The 23,784-nt window shown below is 43.6% G+C and overlaps 1 protein-coding gene across 3 annotated transcripts in view; it reads right to left on the bottom strand.

The window, feature by feature from the left end:
• The window catches only part of RASGEF1C (RasGEF domain family member 1C), a 70,144-nt gene that overhangs the window by 3,453 nt on the left and 42,907 nt on the right, over nt 1-23,784 (bottom strand). For all 3 annotated transcript variants that reach the window (XM_065029891.1, XM_065029892.1, XM_065029893.1), the window contains exons 2-11: nt 21,908-22,090; nt 20,137-20,259; nt 17,484-17,621; nt 13,797-14,009; nt 11,644-11,718; nt 8,001-8,096; nt 6,842-6,944; nt 6,661-6,740; nt 5,903-5,998; nt 910-1,005 (exon numbers count right to left, since the gene is read on the bottom strand). In XM_065029891.1, the coding sequence (XP_064885963.1) occupies nt 910-1,005; nt 5,903-5,998; nt 6,661-6,740; nt 6,842-6,944; nt 8,001-8,096; nt 11,644-11,718; nt 13,797-14,009; nt 17,484-17,621; nt 20,137-20,259; nt 21,908-22,090 (1,203 nt within the window). The remainder of the gene's footprint in view (nt 1-909; nt 1,006-5,902; nt 5,999-6,660; nt 6,741-6,841; nt 6,945-8,000; nt 8,097-11,643; nt 11,719-13,796; nt 14,010-17,483; nt 17,622-20,136; nt 20,260-21,907; nt 22,091-23,784) is intronic.

Below are 23,784 nucleotides of genomic sequence, written 5' to 3'. Positions count from 1 at the left end.
CAAAGAATTTGAGAGCTCAAGAACTATCATCTCATCATCATATCAGCTCATCTCTGCCCCTCCACCAGAATCCAAGAATTCAGTCCTCATGGTGCACAACTCAACACAGAACAGCCCAGTGCCTGCAACACTGCACCAGCAACAGTGTACTGGTGTAAATCCAGCTGCTTCAGCACACAACTGGCATTATTCGGGATATGTGACTAATACTGCCTAGTGCCAGGGCTGGAAGGAATGTAAGGCATGGAATCATGGAATAGTTTGGGTTGGAAGGGACCTTCCAAGGTCACCTAGTCCAACCGCTGCAATGAGCAGGGTCAAGTCCTTCTACTGCATTTAGTAGAAATTTTTCAGTGTGAAACCTACAGGCAAGAGATAAGACATTCAAATCCTCCCATCAGCGGCATGACATTTACCTCATGGATACAGTGCCTCTGTGCTCTATATGTAATTCTGCTTGTACTCTAATTTTTATTTAATGACCACAGGTAATTTATGTCTTTGCCGAACTTCTTTATTAAGAATGAGAAAGGGCTAAAATGGCAGATAAAGTATAAAGCTTTCATATTGACTTGTGTGTAAGAAAAATAGTTTTCTATGTTTTTTGAAAAAGTCATCTTCCCTTCCAAGCCATACATATAATCATTTATACTGCCAACACTATATTTCTAACACTATATTTCTAGCAGCCAACGCACATCGAGCAAGTTAGGATGATCTGCTTGTAATGTTTGTATAAAATATACATATTAATTCTTTTAAAAAACATTCTGGGATTGCTTTAACTTTCATTTGAGTTCATCCCTTTTGGCATATTCAGTCTTGGTTGGTCTGCACTGAAATTGCAAGCACATGGTCTAGTATAGTGCTGTCAGAATAGGATAGATAAAAACATTTTTCAGATCTTACTTCAAAATTGACATGTCCATTTGGAAGGCGATTAGCGCATCCTTCATTCAAAAAATAAATGTCTTTGATCAACAGGCTGAAGAAGGGGATCACAATCTGTGAAGACAAATGACATAACTATTATCTTTCCAGTTCAATATTTTCTCTGCATGAAAGAAGAACTCAATCAGGAGAGAGGAGAAAAAAGAAATATTATGTTTTCAGCGTGCTATGCACTTAAGAAGCAGTAAAGTGACAGACAGGCAAAAGGGCAGGAGGGTACAGAGACACGTTCAGCCATCAGGAGAATGTACACTGAAATGAATATGAACTGAACACAATGTTCACTGAACAGAATAACATGACTAAGAAAATGCTAATAACCCATTTTATTATCAGCAGCATCACTGATGACAAGATCAGACAGCAAAGAGCAAAATAAAATTGCAAAACTCTTCCTTTCTCTGTTGAGTCTGTATAAGCAAAGGTGTTGAATACACAAATCTAACAATTTAAAGACAGCTGGGAACCAAAGAGCCAGTATTGTCCCTGAACAAGGAAAGACAGAATAAAATTTGATGCCCAAGGACTTGTCTGCGAACAGCTGATCAGGAGCAGTTTCATTTTCAACAGCTCCATGCATGGCTACATCTTGAGGCAAGTAATTTCCTTCCTGGTGCCTGATTAGTACAACCTGCTTCTCCAAATTAACCTGCAGACAGTAGGATTGACAATATTAAGTTAGTTGACAGGAAAATGCCAAGAGTAGCCAGAGACATCACTGTAGCACTCAAAATAGGCCCTGGGCATCATCCAGGGCAAAGTGGCATATGGCACTGATCCAAGCCATATGACCAGAGTCAGGTCATAAGTTGCTATAGAAGAAGTCCACTTCTAGTTAAGACTCCTGAAACTACTGGAATTACAACAAGGATGTTGTAATGTTTGACACCAGACATTCTACGGCAGAAAGCAGCAACAGTGCTCCTCAAGCACATACCCAGCACTTCAGCAGAGTCCCTCTCAGTCTTCATGTCACAACTCCGAGGGAAATGAAAGATAACACAACGGACCAGTCCAGGACAAAGCTGACCCTCAGGGCCCTCAGGAGCCCACCCACCTCTCCAGCACTGGCACTGTGATAGAAAAAGGCCACTTGGAGGGTTAAGCTCTAAGGTCAGCAGCCACCTCTGTGGGCATTGCCCTGTGGCAGCAATACTGGTCTTTTAAGCCACTAAGTATAAACTCAATAACCATGAACTTCAAGGAAAGTGTCCAAATGTTTCCACTGTTCTATTTGTAAATTAACTGAACTGTAGCCTGTTTAGTCTGCACCAAAGTTAAAGTCCCTTCATGGCATGCAAGACCAACCAAGGGAGCAATCCTTTAGTTAAGTATTTAATGTCGTACGGTTATTCCATCTCACGCTGTACATCAGCTGTAATGGGATATGAAATGGACCCAGAACAGGATTGGCAGCTGTTATTTTCCAGTCTACAGCCTCCACGATGCAACAGTGAGTGTGAGCAAGTAAGAAATGCAGAAACACTGAGGCAAGGGCCTACAAGCCACTACCAACTCTGGCTGTGAAAACAGAAGTCAATTTCTGTTTTGGCTAAAATATTACATGCTAAAGATCTGCACCTCTGCTGGCTTTTTTGTGGGACAACCATAAACTCCACAACCTCAGGGCAATAGCCATAAGAAAGCCTGGACTGACACTCAAGAGTCACTGGAATTATCCTGATACATCCCACTGATGTAACATAGGAATGGAAACACAGCACAGCCTAACCCGCCCCCCCCCAAATGCTGAGCCCTCCTATCAGGGTGGAACAATTTCCGGTTGAACTGAACTAAGTGTGTTTCAGCATCCATTTTTATATCATCCAACCTAGATCAATCAACCTGAGGTAAAGAATATGATTCAGTCTATGTTGTTTGTCTTCTACCACAAATGATGATAACTCTGTAGCTGGTGTGGTCTTATAAGGTGGAAAGACACAGAGAGCTGAAACCAGACACTGATCCCCAGCTAGAAATTACTGCCAGGTTCTCTCTACATATTTTTAGCAGGCAGATGCGAGCTTGTTCTGCCCTGCTCCACACTGCCTGGGAGCCAGGGCACCATCATTAGTGGTACTAAACATAAACGAAAAGCCTTGCTGAGAGGGAAGGTACACGAATGTGGGCTCAATGCCAGGTCAAGCTCAGAGCATGGGCAGAGCTTGTTCTCATCTGCAGCCAAAAGGCAGCAAAGACAGACCCTAGGATACCAGTTCTCTAGATATTTCCAGGGGATTTCTGTCTTTGGGTCACCATTTATTTCCCCAATAAAAATATGTATGTTTTGTATGTATGTATGTTTCCCCTGTATGTTTTGTTTTCCAAATTTCTGTAGGAAAAGCAACAAAAGTGGATATAGTTATGCTCTAATGTTGGCTTCAATCCAGGCCCTTCGCTCACATAAAAACTGGGTTAGTGCCAGAAACTCGTATTTCACTCCCTTTCGATTCCCCCCTGTGCCAGCCAACCCACCCGCACGCTGAAGGACAATTGTCTCCTGCAGAAAGAAGAAAGCTAATGAAATCAGACATGTTCTTCCTCCACAGTATCAGGCGGCAACAACACACAGTACCACACTGTCCATACTCCTGACATTTCAAAGCCAGAAAAATGTCATTAGCACAATGCAAGGTTTCCCAGTGGAATGACTTAATTTTGGAGATGGCACAGGTCAGCTGACTGCATAGATAAAACCCAACTTAGCTCCTAACAAGCATACCCTTCTGAATTCTGCATTAAACATCAGCTCTTCTTCATTACCAGTTCTCTCACCCTGCACTTTGGCAGGTTTATTTCTGCTGCTGTATCGCATCTCTGAGCTTTGAGAGCTGCCTTGTCGTGCCTTTTTGCACACCGAGAGAAGGGATGGATCTGAACGGTGAGGGCTGAGGGCGAGATGCGTGCACGGGGCAGGAGGAGGGAGGGTGCCCCAGGTCCCTGGCTCCCCCTCTCTGAGGATGTCATTTAGCCCCTGAGCTGTGCTGCTGTTCAAGTACTGTGCAAACTCATCAGCCAGGACACCAGCCTTGAGGAGAGAAGGAGAGAATGTTTCTGGTGAGGCTGCCTGTTAAATATTAGCTCCTCTGAGCCTATGGGCAGTTTTTCTGCCTGTGACATAGCCTGCTGCTTAGTCTGTTGGTTTGCGACAAGGATGATCCTTCCAGGGCATCTTCCTTCTCCAGCAGATGGACGGAAGCCTGGAGCCGCCAGCTGGGCTGCTGGAGTGGCCACTTGTGGAGAAGGGGGGTGGAGGGGATGGGGATCTCAGACTCTTGCAAGGACACTTCAGTTTGAAGATAAAAACTTTCTTCGGGGTAAGCTCCGCCACAAGTTTGCCAAGAAACAACAGAATGTTTTCTTTCAAAAAAGTGATCATGTTCTATCAGTTTTATTCAAACTCATTAAAATAAATAATATATGATCTTGCTTATAAAAAGAAACAAAATTCCTTAATTTCTATAGCAAGAATTAGATAATCTGCTGTATATGACACTGTAAAATACCCATTGTGAGTAGCTACCAAATCATGTGCTTGTGCATTTTCTTGAACCACTGTTCAAGGGAAATAGAATATGGGCTTTTTCTCATGTAAAATAGATTCCCTTCAATCTAATAACCTCCCTGTCCTCAGTATTAACCAGCTAGAGGTAGAGATATGACAGAGATTGCTAACTTCCACAGGAAATTAAGTCAAACAATAAAGCAACTGGTTTGAATATATATGATGGTCAGAGAAGAACTAAACTGCAGAAGCATCTCAGACCAACAGGTCCTTGCTGTGGTGTGCGAGTTAAAAGAATTTCTCTGCTGGTCACAAACATCCAAAGCCATCATCTCTTTGCACAGAGAATTGTTTTATAGAACAACACAATGTACTCCCATTGCAGCTGAGTCAGCCTGAGACCAGATGCTGATCTCATTTCATTGTAAATGCTGTGAGATTCCATTAGCTTCAGCAGATTTACATCCAATTTGCAGGGATGCGAGATTAGCATCTGCCCTGGCTCCTCTAGTGAATGAATACTAAATTCCATATTACGCTTGTTCATGCAGTATCTACCTTACCTTAGCTATGCTCTGCGCATAGGCAGAGATTACCTCTTCATAACTATGTGCAATTGCATTGTTAAAAACAAACCTTCTTTCATAAAATCAAAAAAAAAAAAAAAAAGAGAACTTTAAGAAAACTAACAAGAAACACACCGGAGCACAAAACAGGAGGATTCTGCCCTAATATCTCATCAATTGTATTTTTGCAGCATCAGTGAGATCTCAGAAAGCCACATATCTGCCACGAACACTGATAAAACATCAATTCTTGTTCACCGAGATGGCAGCGACAACCAAATGAAATGAAAATTCACGAGGACAGAATTTCACCCCAAACCTGTTGCAATGGATTGAGATCAGACTTCTTTGCAGGACTTGAGGTAAGTCATTCTTCCCTAATGTAAGTGGAGAACCACCTGATACCCGAGTGCTGTGGCCTTTGCTCCCCATCTCAAATCACACACTGCACAACAACAGGGGCTTGTCTGCACTGGCTGGCACGGCTGGAACAAAAGCGCAGTTCCACCTGGGCCTGCCAGGCTGAGCTCCACACCAAAATAAAAGTCATTTTAGTTGGGAATACCCATTCCATCAGGCTTTTCAATCAATGTGAATTTTCAAGGGATACAGAGATACTGTACTATATATATACTGAATTCCTTCACGTTGTGTGTCCTGCTCTCCCTAGTTCCCCAATGTCTGAGAACAAGTCCACAAAAGCCCCGTGATCCATTTCGGATTCCTTCCGTTGCATTTAGCACTGCACGAGCCTTGCATTGGTGTCCCATGGAAGGGAGGAAAGCATTTGCATCAAATCTTTGAGCCCCAGACTCCCATCAGCAATGCACCCCATCCATCTGGAGATATTTGGTCACACCTGAGATGTGGTCACACCTACCTTCTCCCTGTTGCTGTGTGCGGTGAGTGATCGGTGAGCAGCGCCCCGCAACGCTGTTCTGTAGTTGTAGAAGTTACCAGTAGGGTCCATCTGGTGCTAAATACACAAAAGAAGACACGCTGGTTAGAAAGCGATCTGGGTTCTCTGAAGACAACTTCACCCCCAGTTGTAGCAAACGCTGAACAGAGCCTCGCCTCCTTCTTCAAAAATCCACATACACACAAAAACCCCATGAGCCAAAGATACAATGAGAGACCTACAGATCATGGCTCTTTGTACCTTTGTTTTTTGTTTTTTTTCCTAACAGTTTACCAGGCTTTTATGTGAAGAATAAGGGCTGCACATTTTCCATATGCCAAATCCTAGCATCCTCTATACAAAAAACAACCTTGGAACTTGCTCACTCAACATCCAAGGTAGAGGTGGGGAGCATTACACCCAGCATTGTGTGTATGGCTAAAGAAAACTGGCATTAGTGGAAGCACTATGGTTTGCATATAGGCTCATATTTTTGTTTCTTCCTATTTTGTTTCTCCTCCTATTTATTCGAGTGCTCTGATTCCCCTCTATGTCTCAGCAGCTTCGCACATTCCCCACTACACTTTGGAACCTTCAGCCAGAATCGGGCCCTCTGCCTGTGAAACATCCACAAACATCTCACACCTGGATAAAAATGTGAAAATTCACAAACAAAAAAAATTCCAGAACATAATTCAGGCAGTATATAGGCATTTTTTAATTTTTTTTTTTTTTTTTACCTCAAGAATGAAAAACTTGGCTGTTTTCACTTTCGACCAAGTCTTCTTTAGCCTGGAAACTGGACTCATGTTCATTCCAGCTATGGATGAGAAACAAGAAAAGAAACCCATGGATCAGAGTCAGGTTTCCTTTTTCATCCATGACAGCTGATGGAGAGACCTGATCAGAAGCCATACTTACAAATGATTGCCATCAGCGAATTAAAATTCCCTATGTTAAAGCACTCTCGGGCAACGTCAATGAAAAATTCAATGACTTGTGCTCGCTGTTTCTTTTTTGCAGGCTGTAAATTAAAATAAAAAAATATCTGTAATAAGCAGAATCAGAATTTAGGTATTTATTACATACAGAGCAGGGGTACATGCAAAGCTTGGGTCATCTGCTCCCAATTAATGGCTCTAATTTCACCAGCTCAGTGGATGCTGGTGACCACAGCCTCTAAAATCAAAGTGTTTTCTGCAGTGACACAGAAGGAATTAATGGCAATTCCCAGCTTGTCTCAGTTAACGTCTGAGCACTGTAAGACACAGCCCCGAAGCAGCAAGTGCCTCAGCTCCCTCCTGTCAGTGGGTACATCAGCACCGACCTTCCAAAGGGCAGGATTTCACACCCATAAAACAGCAGCATCTTTGTCCCAGAAAGACTTTGTTTCACTGCATTAATCCCTTTCCCATCTTCTGGCCCTTTCAGCGATAAGGCCAGGGCAAATGGTAGCTTGCATTTTAAATCCACATTTAACTGGACTGCAATCACCCCACCTTTTCCAAAGATGATCTTCAAATAGTAATGCTTTTGAGTCATGGGCTATCTAGGTTGTTTATACCATTACTATTCCTCCCTTCCATGCCCTTTTCAAAGGAGAAAACATTCATTTCATTTTGATGGGACCAAGTTAAACAAAACAAAACAACTACCAAGTTAAAAAAACACTAGTCACAGCTACAGTAATGGGCAGCAGGAGAAAGAGCCATGCAACGGGAATTCACAGACTCAGAGCTTGAGGATGACAGATAACACATACTGCTTCACTAGAATATTTTCCAGTAGAAATCTCACAGGATAAATTCAAGGCATTTCTTCCTCTCTTTTTCCCTGCAGGGTTCATTATTCCACACTCTGCTCCTACTACATCAAGAGAACAGTGCGTCCCCCGTGTGTCACCATTTGCAATGTGTTTGTCATTTATCAGGTCGCTTCTGCGAGTGCAATATTACTAAAACTTACCGTCAGCTGCTTAGCGGGGTCATTAGAAATAAATCCCCAGGTTTGCTTATTAATGTGCAGTCTCAAACTGGTATTTCAGGCATGTGGTAAAATATGCCACATAATTTTCACTTACCATGCAAATTTCTGTTGCCACAAGATAGCAGAGTCTATTGAACCATTTCACATAGGCCTCAAGGTTACTCGTCTTCTTCTGTTCACTGAAACAAGTCTGGGGAGAAAAAAGCACAGAGAGACATTTAACTGTGTTTCAGTTAGCTGCCTGATTGCTAAAATAAATGCCACACAAAGGTAACTATTGACATCAAGGGCCCCTTTCAAAAAGTGCCTGGGTGGGGTGTGGGTGCACAGGGTCCAGCTGAGCGTGTCACACCGCACAACTCACACCAGTGGATAGAAGACGCCCCCGTTTTGCCTACAGCAAGTGTTCAGCAACACAGTCTGCACTGACCCTTGTTCGGTGGGGTAGTACCAGCCAGGGCATTGCAAGGTGCACACAGCAAACGATGATCTGCAGAAAAAGTAAGACATGCAGATCTTCCACAGCACACTCTGTGCCTTTGATTCCAGGACTTCCTGCACTTTAGTAAATGCAATCACCCATGGTCCTTTTTTCTGGAGTGGAGAAACTGTAGTTTAGTGAACAACAGATCAGCAAGAGAAAATACAGTTCTACTTGCCTCTTCATGGGAAAAAAAATATTTCCCTTATTGACTTTTCAGGATAATAGGCTCTCTAGTGACCAGCTCTCTCGGTGGCTGCTCTTGAACAGGTCACTGCCATGCCAGAGATCCTTCTCTGATAAGAGGCATTACAACAAGTGCATTTTTCAGTTTTTCATATGAAACTTAACATAAATTCCCATAATGGATCCAGGCTGTGGGAGCAGATGCTTGGCTGAACTCTTCCAGTTCCTTTGACATCAGCAGATAATTTGGCTTCAGCAGAGTTGATAGGGCAGTTCACACAGCCTGAAGATGTTGCTTGGGATTATGAGAATTCAAGTCCTTTTCCCAGGCCCAAATTCTTACGCTTTCCATCTAGGACACACTGAGTTCATCTGATTTATCTGAACATCCATTAACATCCACTAGAGGGTATCAGAGAATACTAATTTTTTGTTTTGATGATGATTTCCCAAAGCTACCATAAAGACATGCCACTAAGAAGAATATCACAATGCAGGGACATAGATCCATTAATGTAAATGGTATTACCTGTACTATGTGAGTTAAACAAGTGACTAAAAGCCCTTCAGAAATAGGGCTTAACATATTTCCCAAGATAATTCAAAGTAAAAAAATATTCACCTGTGATTCTGTATACAGGCATGTTTAGAAACAGAAATCACAGTACCATGATATGGAGCAAATATTAACAAGCCTGAAATTCTTATCAACTTTATGAGTAGAGCAGATATACAATAAAAATATATTTTAAAAGCATCTCAAAAGTAAATGTCAGCAAGCAGCCAGTAAATATCAACCAAACCAAAGGAAACTCAAAGCAGCCCCAGTCTACCCAGTCTAGCAGTTGGTTTTCATTCACTCTGTGGTATTCTCCTGTTCTCTGTTATAGCAAAAAGTATAGAAAACCTAGGTTTTGTTCTGAATATGCTATTTTCATCTCAACACTGCTGTCCTGTGCCAGGCCTTAAAAACCACAGCTAACAGCACAAAACTTGTGAAAAATGTGCAACAGTTAAAGTGGAAACAGGCTGCTTTTTAAAGGTTAAGCCTTATAAATGGCAACAATATTTAGCACCTCCCTAGCATCTTCCATCTGCAACTCAGAGTGCTTGATAAACATTCATCAGTGAAACCTTTTGAAGTCCTCGCGCAAGAAAAATGTTTGATATGATCTCCAGCTGGGGGGAATTCAGACCAGTTCCCTGTGGTGAACATGGGTGGTCTCCATGGGTGAGGGACTGACAAGGGTTGTGCCGCGACGTACAACGTTCTGGCAGGTCCCACACGATCCCTCTAGTCCCCACCTGGTGCGGAGGTTCTGCTAAACCATCGCTGGGACCTCCGCTCAGCCCAGGGAAAGGGTGGAGAAGAGCTGCAGACTGCCTTGACTTCCATCAGCCTTGCTGACTTGAAGCCAAATAATGTGTTAGTGCCATGACTTGTGTGGAAATGTTATAGCAGTTTTGTTTAAACTAAGTAGATCCTCCTGGGGGAAGTCATAGCTTTGAACTCAGAAGACGATGCAGTGGGGTGTCCCTGCTTTCCACTGGTGATTTTCTCTGTTATCATGCACTTCAGTGAAGTCACGGACCTCCTACTGGGCAGCACCTCAGTGTTCAGATTTGCATTTGAAGAACAAGCATAACCGCCACATCGTTCATTGTAGTCTGCCAAGATGATTTGCTCAGATTTCCCATCCCACCATTATTTTCAGGTTCTCTGCCTTTCATTCCAGTCCTTCCTGTCCACCTTTGCTGATGTTTCCTTATGTTTATATTGTAACCTCAATTTCTCTTCATATCTTGGTGATATTCTGTGGTGGCCTTGCACTTGAAATTCCAGTTATAGCTACAGCCCTTGCGTGTACATTAGTTTATTACTGAACATTTCCTTCTTCCTCTTAGCATCCCTCCCCCTCTATAGCTTTATGCACTTTGATTTCACTCACTGCTGCCTCTCTCCCACTCTTCCAAAATTCACTGAAATTTAGTGCCCTCAACTGATCTCTTTCATTTTACTTTGCAACAGATATAACAGCTGTTCATTTTCAGTCTTGTCCCTCACGTTTGCAGCAGGTTGCTGAAATCTCACTGTGGCTGGTTTGGTATTTCATGTTTCTGACACATCTTTGCTACCTTGGGGTTCCTTCCTAAAGAATGTGACCAATGCACAGAAATACCATCTCTGCGCACTCCCCTCTCCCTGGAACCAACTGCAGAATCTCCATAACTCCAAAAACAAAAGGAAAGAGCCCAACGTTGCACTTTCAATTTATCCATCTATCTATCCATCCACCCATTTTTTCACCATTCCAAGCTATTCTGGTGCAGCACTATAAACAGAGGTCTTCCTGTTATATTCGTCATCCAGCAATGAAATTCTGCCATTGATATATGATGTCAGTGGGAGCCCATATGCACTTCTGGGGAAGAATTTTATTTTCTGGCAGCATGTGAAATCTCAGACTCTCCCTCTCCAGCCAGCAAGTCTCTTTCCTTATTGAGGCACTCACCAAAATGCTGCTTCAAACCCCACTGGAATCAGTGGAAAGACTCCAACTGGCTTCCATGGACTTTGGATGAAGCCCTGATCAGGCGCTCCATTCCCTGTGGTGCTTTGGGTTAAAAGCTATTGTGTGGAGAGAGAAGAGTACGTTGATTCATGACGCACTGACTCATTGCTGTGGTGTCTGGGCACACACTAGGGGCATTACATCACATCCAGAGTCTTTATGGTTTCAGTGCTGGGAACAGACGTTCCCTGGCTGTGTGCAGCCGTGAGCCATCTGCCCTGGTCAAAGCAGGTGAGGAGTAACAAGCCAGAAAGCAGAACATCAGGGAACTGCCCAGTCTCAGGCCAGGATGTACTCTCACCAGGAAGGAACGGCAATAACCTGCCAGGGCTGGCTCTACCAACAGGTCTCATCCTTGCCATGAGAATACAGGTCATCAGTTGGCCTGGACATGGTCAACATGTACCCCAGGCCCTGGTCTGATGGATCTCATCCCACCAGTTCATGTAGAACAAACTGTCATCGCAGGAGACACTTTGCATACAGAGAAATCATACCTTGGTGCCATCCAGAGGGTCTTTATGTACAAATGCCTGCACAAACTCCTCGGGTCCAATGTGACTTAGCCTTTCCTATTAGAGAGGGCAAAAAAGACAGAGAGGAAGAAATAAGAAAGCACCCAGAAACTATTCTGTTCCTCTTGATAAGACATCCCCACTATCTGTCAGCTCTGAATGGTGTCACTGAACTGGTAGACAGCCAACTAGCACCGGACATTAAAATTCATAAGAACAATTAGAGTTATTTCAGCAGAAAGAAGAAAAGGAGAATAAATATGTCTCATTACTGACAAGACACAGCTAAAGCCCTCTCTGCTGCACAGAGAGAAAGGTGCTGGATGCACAGGTTTCCAACTGGGAGCCAGCAGACCTCAGTTCTGTGCTTGGCGCTGCCACAGACCTGCTGTGCTCCCGCAGAACCCAACAGCCTCGTTCCCCAGATGCTAATATGGTAGCAATGCTGTGATCTGGTAACCCCAGCAATCCGGTGAGGCTCAGGTGGTGGCCCAAGGTGGTGGCTCTGTGCCACTGGGGAAGGAAGGCACTGAAGACACACAGGTCACATTAAAGGCGTCGCTTACACCATAGTGTCCCAGGCACGATCCAAAACAAGATCAACCACAGCATCCAGGTCTCTCTTAGTAAAGAACAGTCCACCTTCACCAGCTCCTGAACAAACCTGGCAGTTCCAGCCACACCACTGGCCTTCTTTTTAGGCTTTTCAATTCCCTTAAACATGTTTACTAGAAAAAAAAATACTTGTTGTAGGCCAGAAAGGTATTTCAGAAGAGATATTTTGGAATTCCTACACCCCAAACTTAGAACACTCAAGCAACAATTAAATTAATAGTAGTTTTGCTTAAGTGAAAATTTTATGGCTACTCCTGTGCCATTTCTTTTGGCTTCTCACCTTGCCACTGATAACTGTATAGGACTCTTACTAGTTAATAATTGTTATCAAATAAATAGCAAATAATTTTTACTAACAAATAAGCTTTGGACAGTTTCAGTGCAGAGTAGCTGGTGTACCCAATGCAGTAAGTGAAAGAAAAGGCACAGAGCATTTATTACAGTAAACTGAATGAAGACCTCCAGCTGTATGAGTTTTAAAAGTTCAGCAGTGCCCCAGTTACAGGGAATCTTCCCTTGGAAGACAGTTGTACTGTAGAGGAAAAGAAAAGCAAGCAAAACTCTCCAGGCAAAAAGACTTACACTCTTTGGCTTAAGCTATATAAAGCAAAGAAAGCCAAACCTGCACATTCTGAAAACTAACCAAGGTGAGATGATCCTAAATTTGGGATTTCTGAACTATTCCACTGCTTCACAAATAGAATATCGACTACTTTCAGAATTCCCAAGACAATTCCATGATATTCACTTCAACCCACAGTCCATTTCATGGTTTGTTATTCCTTCCTCTCAAGGATGAACACTGCCTACAGAAGGACAGGCAGCAGGGAATCATTACAGCATCAAGAATTCTGCAGATGGCAGCAATGCTTTGTGTACTTCTGTGAACACCCAGGAGGTCTACAAGGAGGACCTGAACCTGGGCGAAGGGTGTGCAACCCAGTCTGTCCAACATCTTGGTACTGCCATTGGAGCGACTGTGGTCAAAAGCCTGTTTGAGAGTGAACTGCAGTCCAAGGAGGGAAACAGCAGACTTTGTGTGGGTGGTATTTGCACAGCCTGGTATGTCCATGCACAAAGTCCAAAAGGGAAGAACATAAAATGCATCAGACAACCCAGACGCTTTGTGTATCTGTAGGAATGGATTTGAACTGTTAAAATTTCTTGCAAAAGGCCTAATGACCAGCCACTTCAACAGTACCTTCAAGTTTCAGGGCTTAGAGCACCTTACAGAACTGAGAATGCCTTGACCTTCCTGAGATTATAAACTCACATTTCACAAATAAGCAAGCTGAAAAAGGAAAGTGACCTACTCCAAGATGCACAGGAACAGTCTGATATATAGCTTGCTTCCCAAACACCTCTTAACCTGTCAAACCCTGCTGCCTGCTGCAGTGCTGATACAGCACGGGATGTGCTGCAGCAGTGCAGACACCTTCTGGTTGTGTCTGGAATACTTAGCAGCTGATGGCTTAAAATAATATCTCTGACTGCAGAAGCTGGGAACCCTTCCCACGTACCAGCTCCACGTGTGTCAGCTGCTGAGCCAGAGTATAGGGGTCACTGCAGACGCTCAGGATTTCTCTCTGAATTGACGGAGGTTTAGTTTTAAAGGCAACCAGCTTATCAGAGACAGCAGCACTGATCTTGACAATCCCTTCTTGCCCGTGGCTGAGGGTTGCAAGCTTCTGATTCAGGGTTTGTAAAAGCTGATTCATCTTTTTCCAGTAGGCCTGGAGAGACAGGGAGAGAAAGAAACATAAACCACCCACAGAACTTGACAAAGGAGTGTTTTTATGCTGAATTTTCCCTTGTGCAAAATACTTCTAAGTCAGCAACAGGTTACCATTTTATTTTCAACAAGCCTATTTCAGAATACCCAGTTGGCTTAATTACAGTTCTGTGCTCTGGACCACAGAAACAGACTGCAGTCAAGAGCAGAGGCAGGCAGGACTGGCGGGTTGGGCTGGCACCAGCACTCACATATTCCTGCCAAGATCAGGATCAGAGGAGAGGTAATGCTACAACATGAGTTATTGCAGCTTTCTAGAGCACAGCAGCATTCAGTACCTATGCTTTATGTCAGCTACGTGTTGGCTGAGAACTCTACCTGTGAGTGGTGCCTCGTCAACTCTTATATATTAGGAATAAGAAATGTTTCGAACACTGTTCATCGTTTCTAAGTCTCCATCCTTTTAAGCTGAGGGCAGCAGAAGCATACTGCGACTTGCTACCCAGTTGGAGTGGTCTGAGCATTGTGTGGCTTTGAGTATTTAATACCCAAAATGTTAATTTCTACTGAAGAAAGCTCATATCGTATTCCAAGCACAGCCACGAGTTCAGCAGAATGATCATTACTAAGTTGCTCAGGTTGTTTTCAGAGCTGGAGCAGCTCTTTGCAGACAATCAGTGAAGCCACGGGCCATAGATGATGGGCAGAAAGAAATGCCTTCAACTCTTCATAACTGACAGATGCAGACATCATAAAACTGAGATTAGTGAGAGAACTGAATACCTAGAAGGCAGGAGGGACTTGTCATGGAGGATGACAACATGGGTTCTGTTTGGAAGTAAATCACATAGGAGGAGGGAAAATGGAGGAAGATGTAACAATAAATAATTGAAATAATTTCTAGAAAATTAAAAAACATTCTTTCCATTTTTATCTGTTCCTGATGTATAGTAGCTTCAAGGAAAAGAGACTACTGGCCTTCTTCATGGAATTTCTCATTCAAACAGATGGTCACACTTTTGATTTACAAAGACTATCCTGGATCTAAACTACTGAACATCAGCTAAATATTTCTCTGGTTTATATCCAGGTGTGTTTGCAAATCTCAGCATAGCTTATCAAGCTCTATGAATAGAATGCCTTTTTTTACTGGATGCTCAAATAGTGACATATTTGGTATTTTGTGAACATATTTTGTAAACAGGGGAATTAATTTGGGGCAGTGGGGGGCAGGCACAGCACTTAAATCCAAATCTTCTACAGAACATAAAACATTTGGCTAAAAAACTTTTAGCTGAAAACCCAGTTCTTTTTCAAAAAGGAGTCTGAATGAGAAATCTTGGACCAGCCATGTCTGTGCAGCATCAAATTCTTCACTGTTTGGATGAAAAGCCAAAAAGCAGCATAAAATCACTTGGAAGACATACATATTAGCCAGTCTTTCAATAAATCCTTATAACGAGATCTAGTTTCACCTAGTTTTGTAGGGAATACAGTATAATAATGCAGATATAGACAATGGTAAACAAAGACTCAGGTAAGCCAACCACCTAACAAAGAATGAAATAAGAGAGACCCTTCATGGACACAAAAGAAAAATATTCAGCAATCAGAGCTCTTGAAGAGACTCACAGAAAATCGGTTGGGTGCATCCTTGCCTAGAAAGCTTTTCTGTGCATGCTGGGGTAGAAATTAAGAAATAAATCCTGCTTTTGCCCTTTTAAAAGCTTTTCCTGCCTTCTTTAAAATATGTTCACTAAGTGAAAACAACATTGTTCATTACCTTCAACATGCTGGTAATTACCTTGCCACAAAGTGACCCCCCATTGTAGAAGGGCTGCATGCTGGACTCTATCAACCAATTTCATTTCGTTGCCACATTAACAGTCAAAAGAAGCATACTACTGTTTAATATTTAAAGAAAATGTTTCGTTCTTAACTGGGAAAGTTCCTCTGAAGACAGCAGGTCTCAGCAGGCGGCTTAGGAACTCAAATTTTAATTAAAATTTCTAACTCTAAATGCAAATCACAGCAGTTACTAAGAAATGCTTCTCAGCATGGAAACCTTTCTAAGCGCATCGCAGAGCCTTTGGAAAGTGGACTCTACAAAGGACAGGAGTGCACACTGCAGAGGAAAATCCTGCATTAACCTACATGGACTAGATGACCTCACAAATCTTTCATTTCTATGATCCGCAATGGGAACAACTTTCTTCCGAACAACTAATGGGTACCACCACTCTTTTGTGCTGTCCCTTAAAACAGGAAATTTGCAGGATATGAGCTCTTTCTTATATTAATTATTGATTTTGCCCAGGCATAATCATTTGCAGTTACAGTGCCTAGTAATATTTGAAAAGCAATGATTTGCCCCCCAGGGCACCCATAAGCATTGGTACACAGCTGTGCCCACTCCAGCACAAAGGCGTACAGCACTTGCTCAGGTTAGGCAAATAAAGTTCTGCTTTGTATGCAAAAAGTTGATTTTTAGCATTTATGGCTCTTCACCAGGGCAGCTACTGCTTTTAAAGAGCCACAAAGCCTCTGTTCTCTGCCTTTTGGGCTGGTTCCTACCTTCCTGTGGACGTGGTTTTGGTGGGTCTGTGTGGGTTTCTCTCGCTTCAGATGCTGAAGGGCTGTAAGGAACCTTTCTTGGTGGTTGGCAGGAGCAAGTTCATTGCCTCTTCCCCTTGAGGGAAAAGTCTCACTGTGCTGGTCAAGGGAACTGAGGCCACTTCAGCTCTTTCTGAGAGTCCTTTGTGTTCCTTTCACCTCCATCAGTGTCATGCAGCCTCCAGCCACCCAAAAGTGCTGCCAGCCCAAGAGCGATTGGTTCCATTTCTCTCATGTTTCATGTGGGTAGGAAGGTCCTATTTCATTTCCAGTGTGCTGCAAACCTGCTCATTCCTTTTTTCTACCCCTCTCTTTCTAAAGACTTATGGGTATGCACTTTTTGTTCTACTGAATTGCACCCATCTGTGGCCTGAAGCCAGGCCTTGATGTAGCCAATGGAACTGAATTCTTCCACATCCCATGGTTAACCTAGAAGTAATTAGAGACTCTCTATGTACTATTTGCCCTTGTCCTTATTATTTTCATGGATTTGATAGTAGTTTTCATGTTTCTGAATTAATTTCTGGGACTCACCCACTTGAATTTGCAAGCAGGTCTCCCAGAGACTCTATTCACTGTGTCCTACTCTGCCACACACACGGCTCATGCACTTGAACAGCAAGACCATACTGTCATCTAGACCGAGTTCTTGTCCTCATGTCACTGACACAGGAGAACGTAAACTGAGAGATGTCGCTTTCAGGGAAGCTACTACAGATTTTAACAATTAGAGGAGAACAAAACTGTAAGAGTTGCCAGGAAGAGGCACAGAACACAATGTGGCAAAAGGAGGAAAAGGAGGAACCAAGTGGGAAAATGAACATAACATCTCCACACAATGTCCCGGATCAAACATGCTCACCTCATCGCATGGGGCTATCCTGTGAATCATGTCTTTCAGATGGCCGATCATTCGCTCTTCCTGAAAGTCATACGGGAATGTCTCTGTCCACTCTGTCAGCAACTGCAAGATTTTGGGTCCAAATTTTCTGATCCGTGCCTGAAATGGAAACCAGAATGATGGATAGGGATTGAAATGTGTTTCCTCATTAAAGTCTCCCACCAAACCTGTATCTGAAAGTGGGGCCAGATTTTCAAAGAAGGAACTGATGGCTGCACCTGTAAAATCTGCACACATGCAAACAAACAGTCTGGTGCACAAATGATATATTTTGGCCTGCAAAATATACTGGTACTTAGATGCATACACAACTGTCTGTTTTACGTGCAGATTTAAGTATTCTTCACATGGAACTGGCCAGTTTATGGTTGGATGGACGTTTTGTTTGTGCAACCTTTATGCCTTTTTAAAAAACATCTGGCCTTTTTGCTCATTTGAACCACATGTTCTTCCCTTTTGTACTTACAACCCTCCTACAATTTCATCCTTTCCTGAAAAATTGATTGCAGTGTAGTTTTTGACCAACAAAGAGGGGAGTTTTTGGCTTTCTGGCCATATGAAAAAACTGCTTAGTGACCGCTGGCGGATGTAACATGAGGAAGAAACAACGCACAAAACACCAGCACTTTGGTAACTTTACCTGGGCTACTGATAATGTTGCTCTCTTCCCAGATAAGCTCAAGGTCATGATAGAACAAGGACACCCACTCATATAACACACAGTTGATGCCCACTTTACTTTTGCTGTAGGTTTATCTCAGGATGCAGCAGCAGGAATAGTCAGGAAGATATGGGGCAAGGAGAGAAATGTGGAGAAAGGCACAAATGGTGCATTAGTATTATCCTGAAAGAGGGCCAGTGAGGCTGCTCGCAAAGCTTCCATCCTCCGTTATCCAAGAACATGTGAAAAGGAAATTGCGTTAAGCAACAAACTGCATTTTTATTTACAGAAAACACAGACCAAAACAAACAGCCTTCTTGTGCATTGTACGTACTGTAGCTAAAGTGTACCCTGTAATCAGGAAAAATTATACTCTTGAGCTCCACAGCTCTCTGCTTTTCAACCAAGGTGGTTAAAATGCATATTCCAGCTTTCCAACAACAACAGGTTTAAATGAACCACATCTCTAAAAATAACTGCTGTCAGCTAGCATTAAGCTCAGGCTCAAAGACCAGCAGGTGGCTGCTAGAGGGAAAGCTTTATTGGGAACTACAAAGGTCTGGGGAGACTTTTGCTCCAGCTGTGTAAACCGCTACTCCGAATTGAGGGAAAGGACTTTGTCCAAGTCACAGGATACGACTTGGGGGACAGGAGGTCTCTTGTGTGCAAAGTTGCAAACACAGCCCCACTCTCAAGAGCACCAAATTAGCTGTGCCCCACCAACTCTGTGTTACGACAGGCTGGTCCGAAATGCAGACTCACCTCAGGCAGAGTGGGAAATCTTCATAATAAGATAATGTTTCTCATTTCTTGCAAAGTTTAATGAGCAGCACAACTTTGCAAAGCTCACATTTTAATTCTCCGTCACAACTCAGAAAAATTGTTTTGGATGCTGCACCTCATTCAGATATTCCTATTAACACAGACTGTACAGGCAACCCAAGTATCAGCTTTCTATATAGTCTGGCTGATTGCTCTCTGTAGTGAGGGCAGAGCTCCTGTTACTCATGCAACCAGCTATCCAGGCAAAAACATGCGTTCAGATGTTGGTGATTCAGTATTCTATGCCAAAAATAGTTTCAAAGCTGGAAAGGCTAATCTTGAGAATAATTTCAGAATGTGGGGTTTTATTTTGAAAGTTGCAACTAATGCACATTCTTCTCCCCTCCACTGCACTGAAGATGCAACTCCTGCTCCGGGTAATGTACCGGATAGGTCTCCATAAATGCACCGAGGAGAGCTTGGGTGCAATCCAGTGGGATCCACGACTGCAGCGTCTGCAGGTCTGCCTGAAGATGCACATGTTGTTACGCACTGTATCAGTCTGCACAGTCCCTAGGGCAGAACAGGAGGAGTGCTGACACAGGAACAGCTTGGATTTTCTCATCCTGTGAGCTTGTCACAGCCTCACTCCTGCTTCAGCTCATTCCTGGTGTGCCAGCCTGCACCACTCTGCAGCACAGCTGTTGGTGCCGGCAGCGGGAGGTTAGTGGGTGGCTGCGTGCTGTTACCTAGCGTTCAAAGTGACAGGTAAGTCCAAGAGGAAATATTACTGTTCCAGAAGCAAGAAAGCAAAAGGGCAGAGGCATTAAGTAAAACTGGGACAGTGGTGCATTCACACCTGCAATTGAGAGTGTGTGAGGTTTACGTCCTACCTTCATGCATCCCGCAGGCTTCATCACAGCCTTAGAGAAGTTAAGAAGGAAAATCACCTGAGATGACTGAGACAGGTAGAAAGGGAAAATCAGAAGATTTGAAGTGACTAGTGCCTGGAGTGCTGCTCTTGGGCATGGATACTAGGATGCCTCAATGTCAGGATCTCAGCAGCAACTGTCATCCTTTATGAGAAAGCTTCATTCAATCCAAAGGGAGGCAAAGGACACACACCAGAGCCCCAGATTTCTCTGCCCATTGAAAATACCTCACACTTTTCTTCTGTGAAGATAAACTAACCTTGTCCAGCACAGGGTCGTCCAGCCGCTGTTGCTCAATGCACTTGTGACAAACTCGGGACAAAAGCTCATGGGGTTCAATGAAGAGTCTGGAACTCAGCAGGAATGTAAAGATATAAGCTTTCTGCGGGAGAAAAAAAAACCAGACCTGCTGTGAGCAGCCACACAGTGGTAATATTAGCCATGAAAGCCCCAAACTCCACAGTGTTTGCATTTCCACTGGGACGGACCTGTATGTCTAAAAGACATAAGGCTTCCTGACCCTGAAAACTGAACTGGTTACAGTGGGTGGAGGAGGCAGCAGCATCTCCTTCCTCCACAGCATCCACTTCCAGTCTTTGGTTGCCCAAACCCTGTGCAAACATCCAGCAAAGACAGCACGTAGGTCACTCTGCAGGAGTGAGCCCAGGTGTAGGGGACATGGGGGACAGCACAACCAGGGACGTGTGGAGGCCAGTGAACACTAAACATGGAGCTACTCAGGCACCCCTGTGTTCCACTGGGTCATGAGCTGCGGATGCCCCCAGATTAGTCACATCTTGCTGTTGCCCTGCAGGTCTCACCCAACCTGTTTTCAGGAATATTTCTTTTATTCTACTAACTCCCCAAAATTCACTTTTATCAGCCAAGCCATATCTTATGCAGTCCAACATCTGTGAAACTGTGGGAAGCAGGTCTGTTGGATAAATCCATGGATTATTTAAAGTATTCCAGCAGTGAATTTAAAACATATGCATGAATTATCAGTTGTTTGCATCCTGACCCCTCCTGGCACCTGAATTATCTTCTTTCCCCCAGATCTAGCCATGCTCCCAAGCCGCAGGTGTAGTATGACATATCACACATTGGTTAATGAAAATCTCACAGCCTGATCTGTCCATTACCTATTTTTATTGCCTTTCTGTTCTTTTTTTTTTTTTTTTTTAATTGACATGCTTCTTTATTACTTATTTTCAGCTGATCAGAAACTGAGCCATGGGTAATTTAAAACATGCTGTCTGCTCTGCATTGATAACTTTTGTGGTCTTCTAAATGGCCCAGAAGTCAATGCTGTTCTGTGCTTTGAAATACAAGCCTTTCCATAGAGATATATTAGGACTTAAAAATCTTCCAGTCAAACTCTGTCCTGAATTCCACTGAGGATGTGCAAAATCCAGTAAAGTCAATAGCTTGCAGGACCATAAACTTGCTTCCAGTTTAGATCCTCACACTGTTGGTGAAGAAACACTGAATATTCACTGATGGAGCATGGATTGCCATCTGGACTGTGCTGTTTAGTGACTGCAAAGTTGGTGTGAATATAACCCCAGGTAAATTATGAACCCACCTCTGTTGTCACTGAGGGAACGCTTTGTACATACAGACAAACCTGGATGACCTCAGCAGCTACTGAAATTCAGCTAATTTAATGCCAGTTCAGACATTTTTGCTTCAGTCTTCATCTAAACCTCTCTGGGACGCACTGCTATTTTTGAAGTGCTCCAACTGCTGTATCACTAATTCATCACCACCACAGCTTTCCCCCCCCACTCCTCTGCCACCTCCTTCTCTTATTTAAAAGCAGTATCAACTTTGGGATCTGCTTTTTCATGGGAACAATTACAGAGCAGTGAAACAGCATTTAAAGCAATGCATCAATTTACCCAGCTTTAATTGTATGCAGCTTTTAAATTAGTCCTCTTAATTCAAAATTTAACACATTTGCACTTTTGCATAAAGTGCCGCCTCAATTTATCAAAACTAAACTGTTTATTATACTGTGAATTGCTTACTTCAGGGTAGTAATCAGTGGTAGGTATCAGATGCTGGATTAGAGCATCCAGAGATGCTGAGGTAAGGTTTCCATCCTGGAAGATCAGTCCTCCTTGTTCATCTTCTTTTGCAGTATGTAGATGAGGGCTGAAGCCACATGGGGTAAACATACTGGTAGAACTCAGCGTTTGGGGCATGCCTTTCTACAAGAGAGAAAAACCCGCATCAGAGACAAAATCCATCAGATTCACAGTCATGTCTGTCTTCTGGTTGATTTGGAAAACACAAGCCACTAATGAGAGCTTCCTGTTCACAAAATTAACACGACCCCTTTATTATAACCTCTTTTTGTTGTCATTGGCGGATCATGCCTGTGATGGGAAATACACAGGAAAATGGGACATTTTGATTTATGCTTTTGTGCCAGAAAGGGACAGGAGCTGCTCTGGGCTTTCACGCCAATCGAGTGCTTTGTGGTGATTCCCTTTTTTGCTACCAGCCCTGGTCAGTCCCATGTAGGACAGGCGAGATATGTGGGACTTGAATTCTGCAGGTTCTTGAGCAGAACGGAGCTGTTCATTTGAACCTCTGTCCCCCTGAGAATGAGACAGGAAGAATTTAGGGTGAGAGAGCGAGAGAAAAGGGGTGCCACTGAAGGCTTGCTCAGGATGGACCTTGAGAAATGCTCTGTGGCTCCCACAGGACAGGAGCCGTGTCACAGCGAGTGAGGGGCTACAAGCAGGAGCAGAAGTCAGCTGGAGGAGGATGGAAAAAAGGAGTTGGAGGGAACAGAGAACGTGGGAGCTGAAGAAGAGACTAAAGAGCGAGGAAAAGAGAAATGAGGAAGAGGGAGAAGGCAGACACCTCCACTATTTTTGGAGCCTGAGGTTAGTCAGTCCTGGATCTATACTTAGGCACTAAATAAATGTTTCAAAAAGATCCTGAGCACTCATCGACTTTACTAGAGAAGCAGAGTCCTCAGCACCTTTGAAAGGAGGCCAGGCAAACTCTGAGCGTGTAGCCTAGTTTCAAGCTCCCTGTATTTCAGTTCTCAGCATTGCATTCTAGGCTCCTTCTCAATTTTGCGGATTACAATTAGCTTTTAACATTTCTTCTGTTAAGCAAAGTTGTTTCGTTCCTGAGTTGGTCCAGGGGGATGACAGATTTTGCCCTAAGGACTTTAAAGCATCTCCAGCTGCCTCTGAAATTCCCCCTAGAAGCTGCTCTGTTCCCAACAAGAGGCAGCATTATAGGATGTGGACTGGGAAAAGGACAGTGCACGCTCACTCCCACATCAGCAAATGCATCATCCAGAGCAAAGGATCCCTCTGTGAGCTGACAATTTGCTTCTAAACTTGATTTTACTCGGTGCGAGGCAGGACGAAAGAGATGAAGAAAGGGGAGAGTCCCAAAGCCAACCTCTGCTCCCTTGAGCAGCTACAGAATGTCCCCCGGGACTCCAGCTCTCCCTCCTGAGCACAACCTCTGCCTGCTAGAAGGGCAAGATATGCACCCCGCAGGCTGCTGAGCTGGCACCGACCTCCCACGCAGGGCCACACGCTGACACTGCCCGATGCTGCCACGCTCAGCCGGCGGGTCACAGGCAGTCAGCAGATAGGCCTTAGTGTTTTAATCTATTTCTCTGCCCTTTTCTGTATCCTGTTCCATCTGCTTCTCTGCCTCTTCGCCATCCCATACAACTTCAAAACCTGCCCCATGGATTTGGCTTAAAAATTGGAGTTTGTGTTTCTTCCTCACATCTATCGGTAGATGTGCTGTGACCCAGATAGTCAGCTCAGCTTTCATTCCACGTACGGTGTGTTGTATTTACTCCTGCAAAAGCAGCTCTCTGCCTCACACAATCCATCTACTCCCCAAGCTCAGGCTGTCACAACTT

The sequence above is a fragment of the Columba livia genome, chromosome 14 (genome assembly GCF_036013475.1).
Source record: "Columba livia isolate bColLiv1 breed racing homer chromosome 14, bColLiv1.pat.W.v2, whole genome shotgun sequence".
In the NCBI taxonomy this organism is placed as follows: domain Eukaryota; kingdom Metazoa; phylum Chordata; class Aves; order Columbiformes; family Columbidae; genus Columba; species Columba livia.
This window is presented reverse-complemented; position numbering and strand designations above follow the sequence as displayed.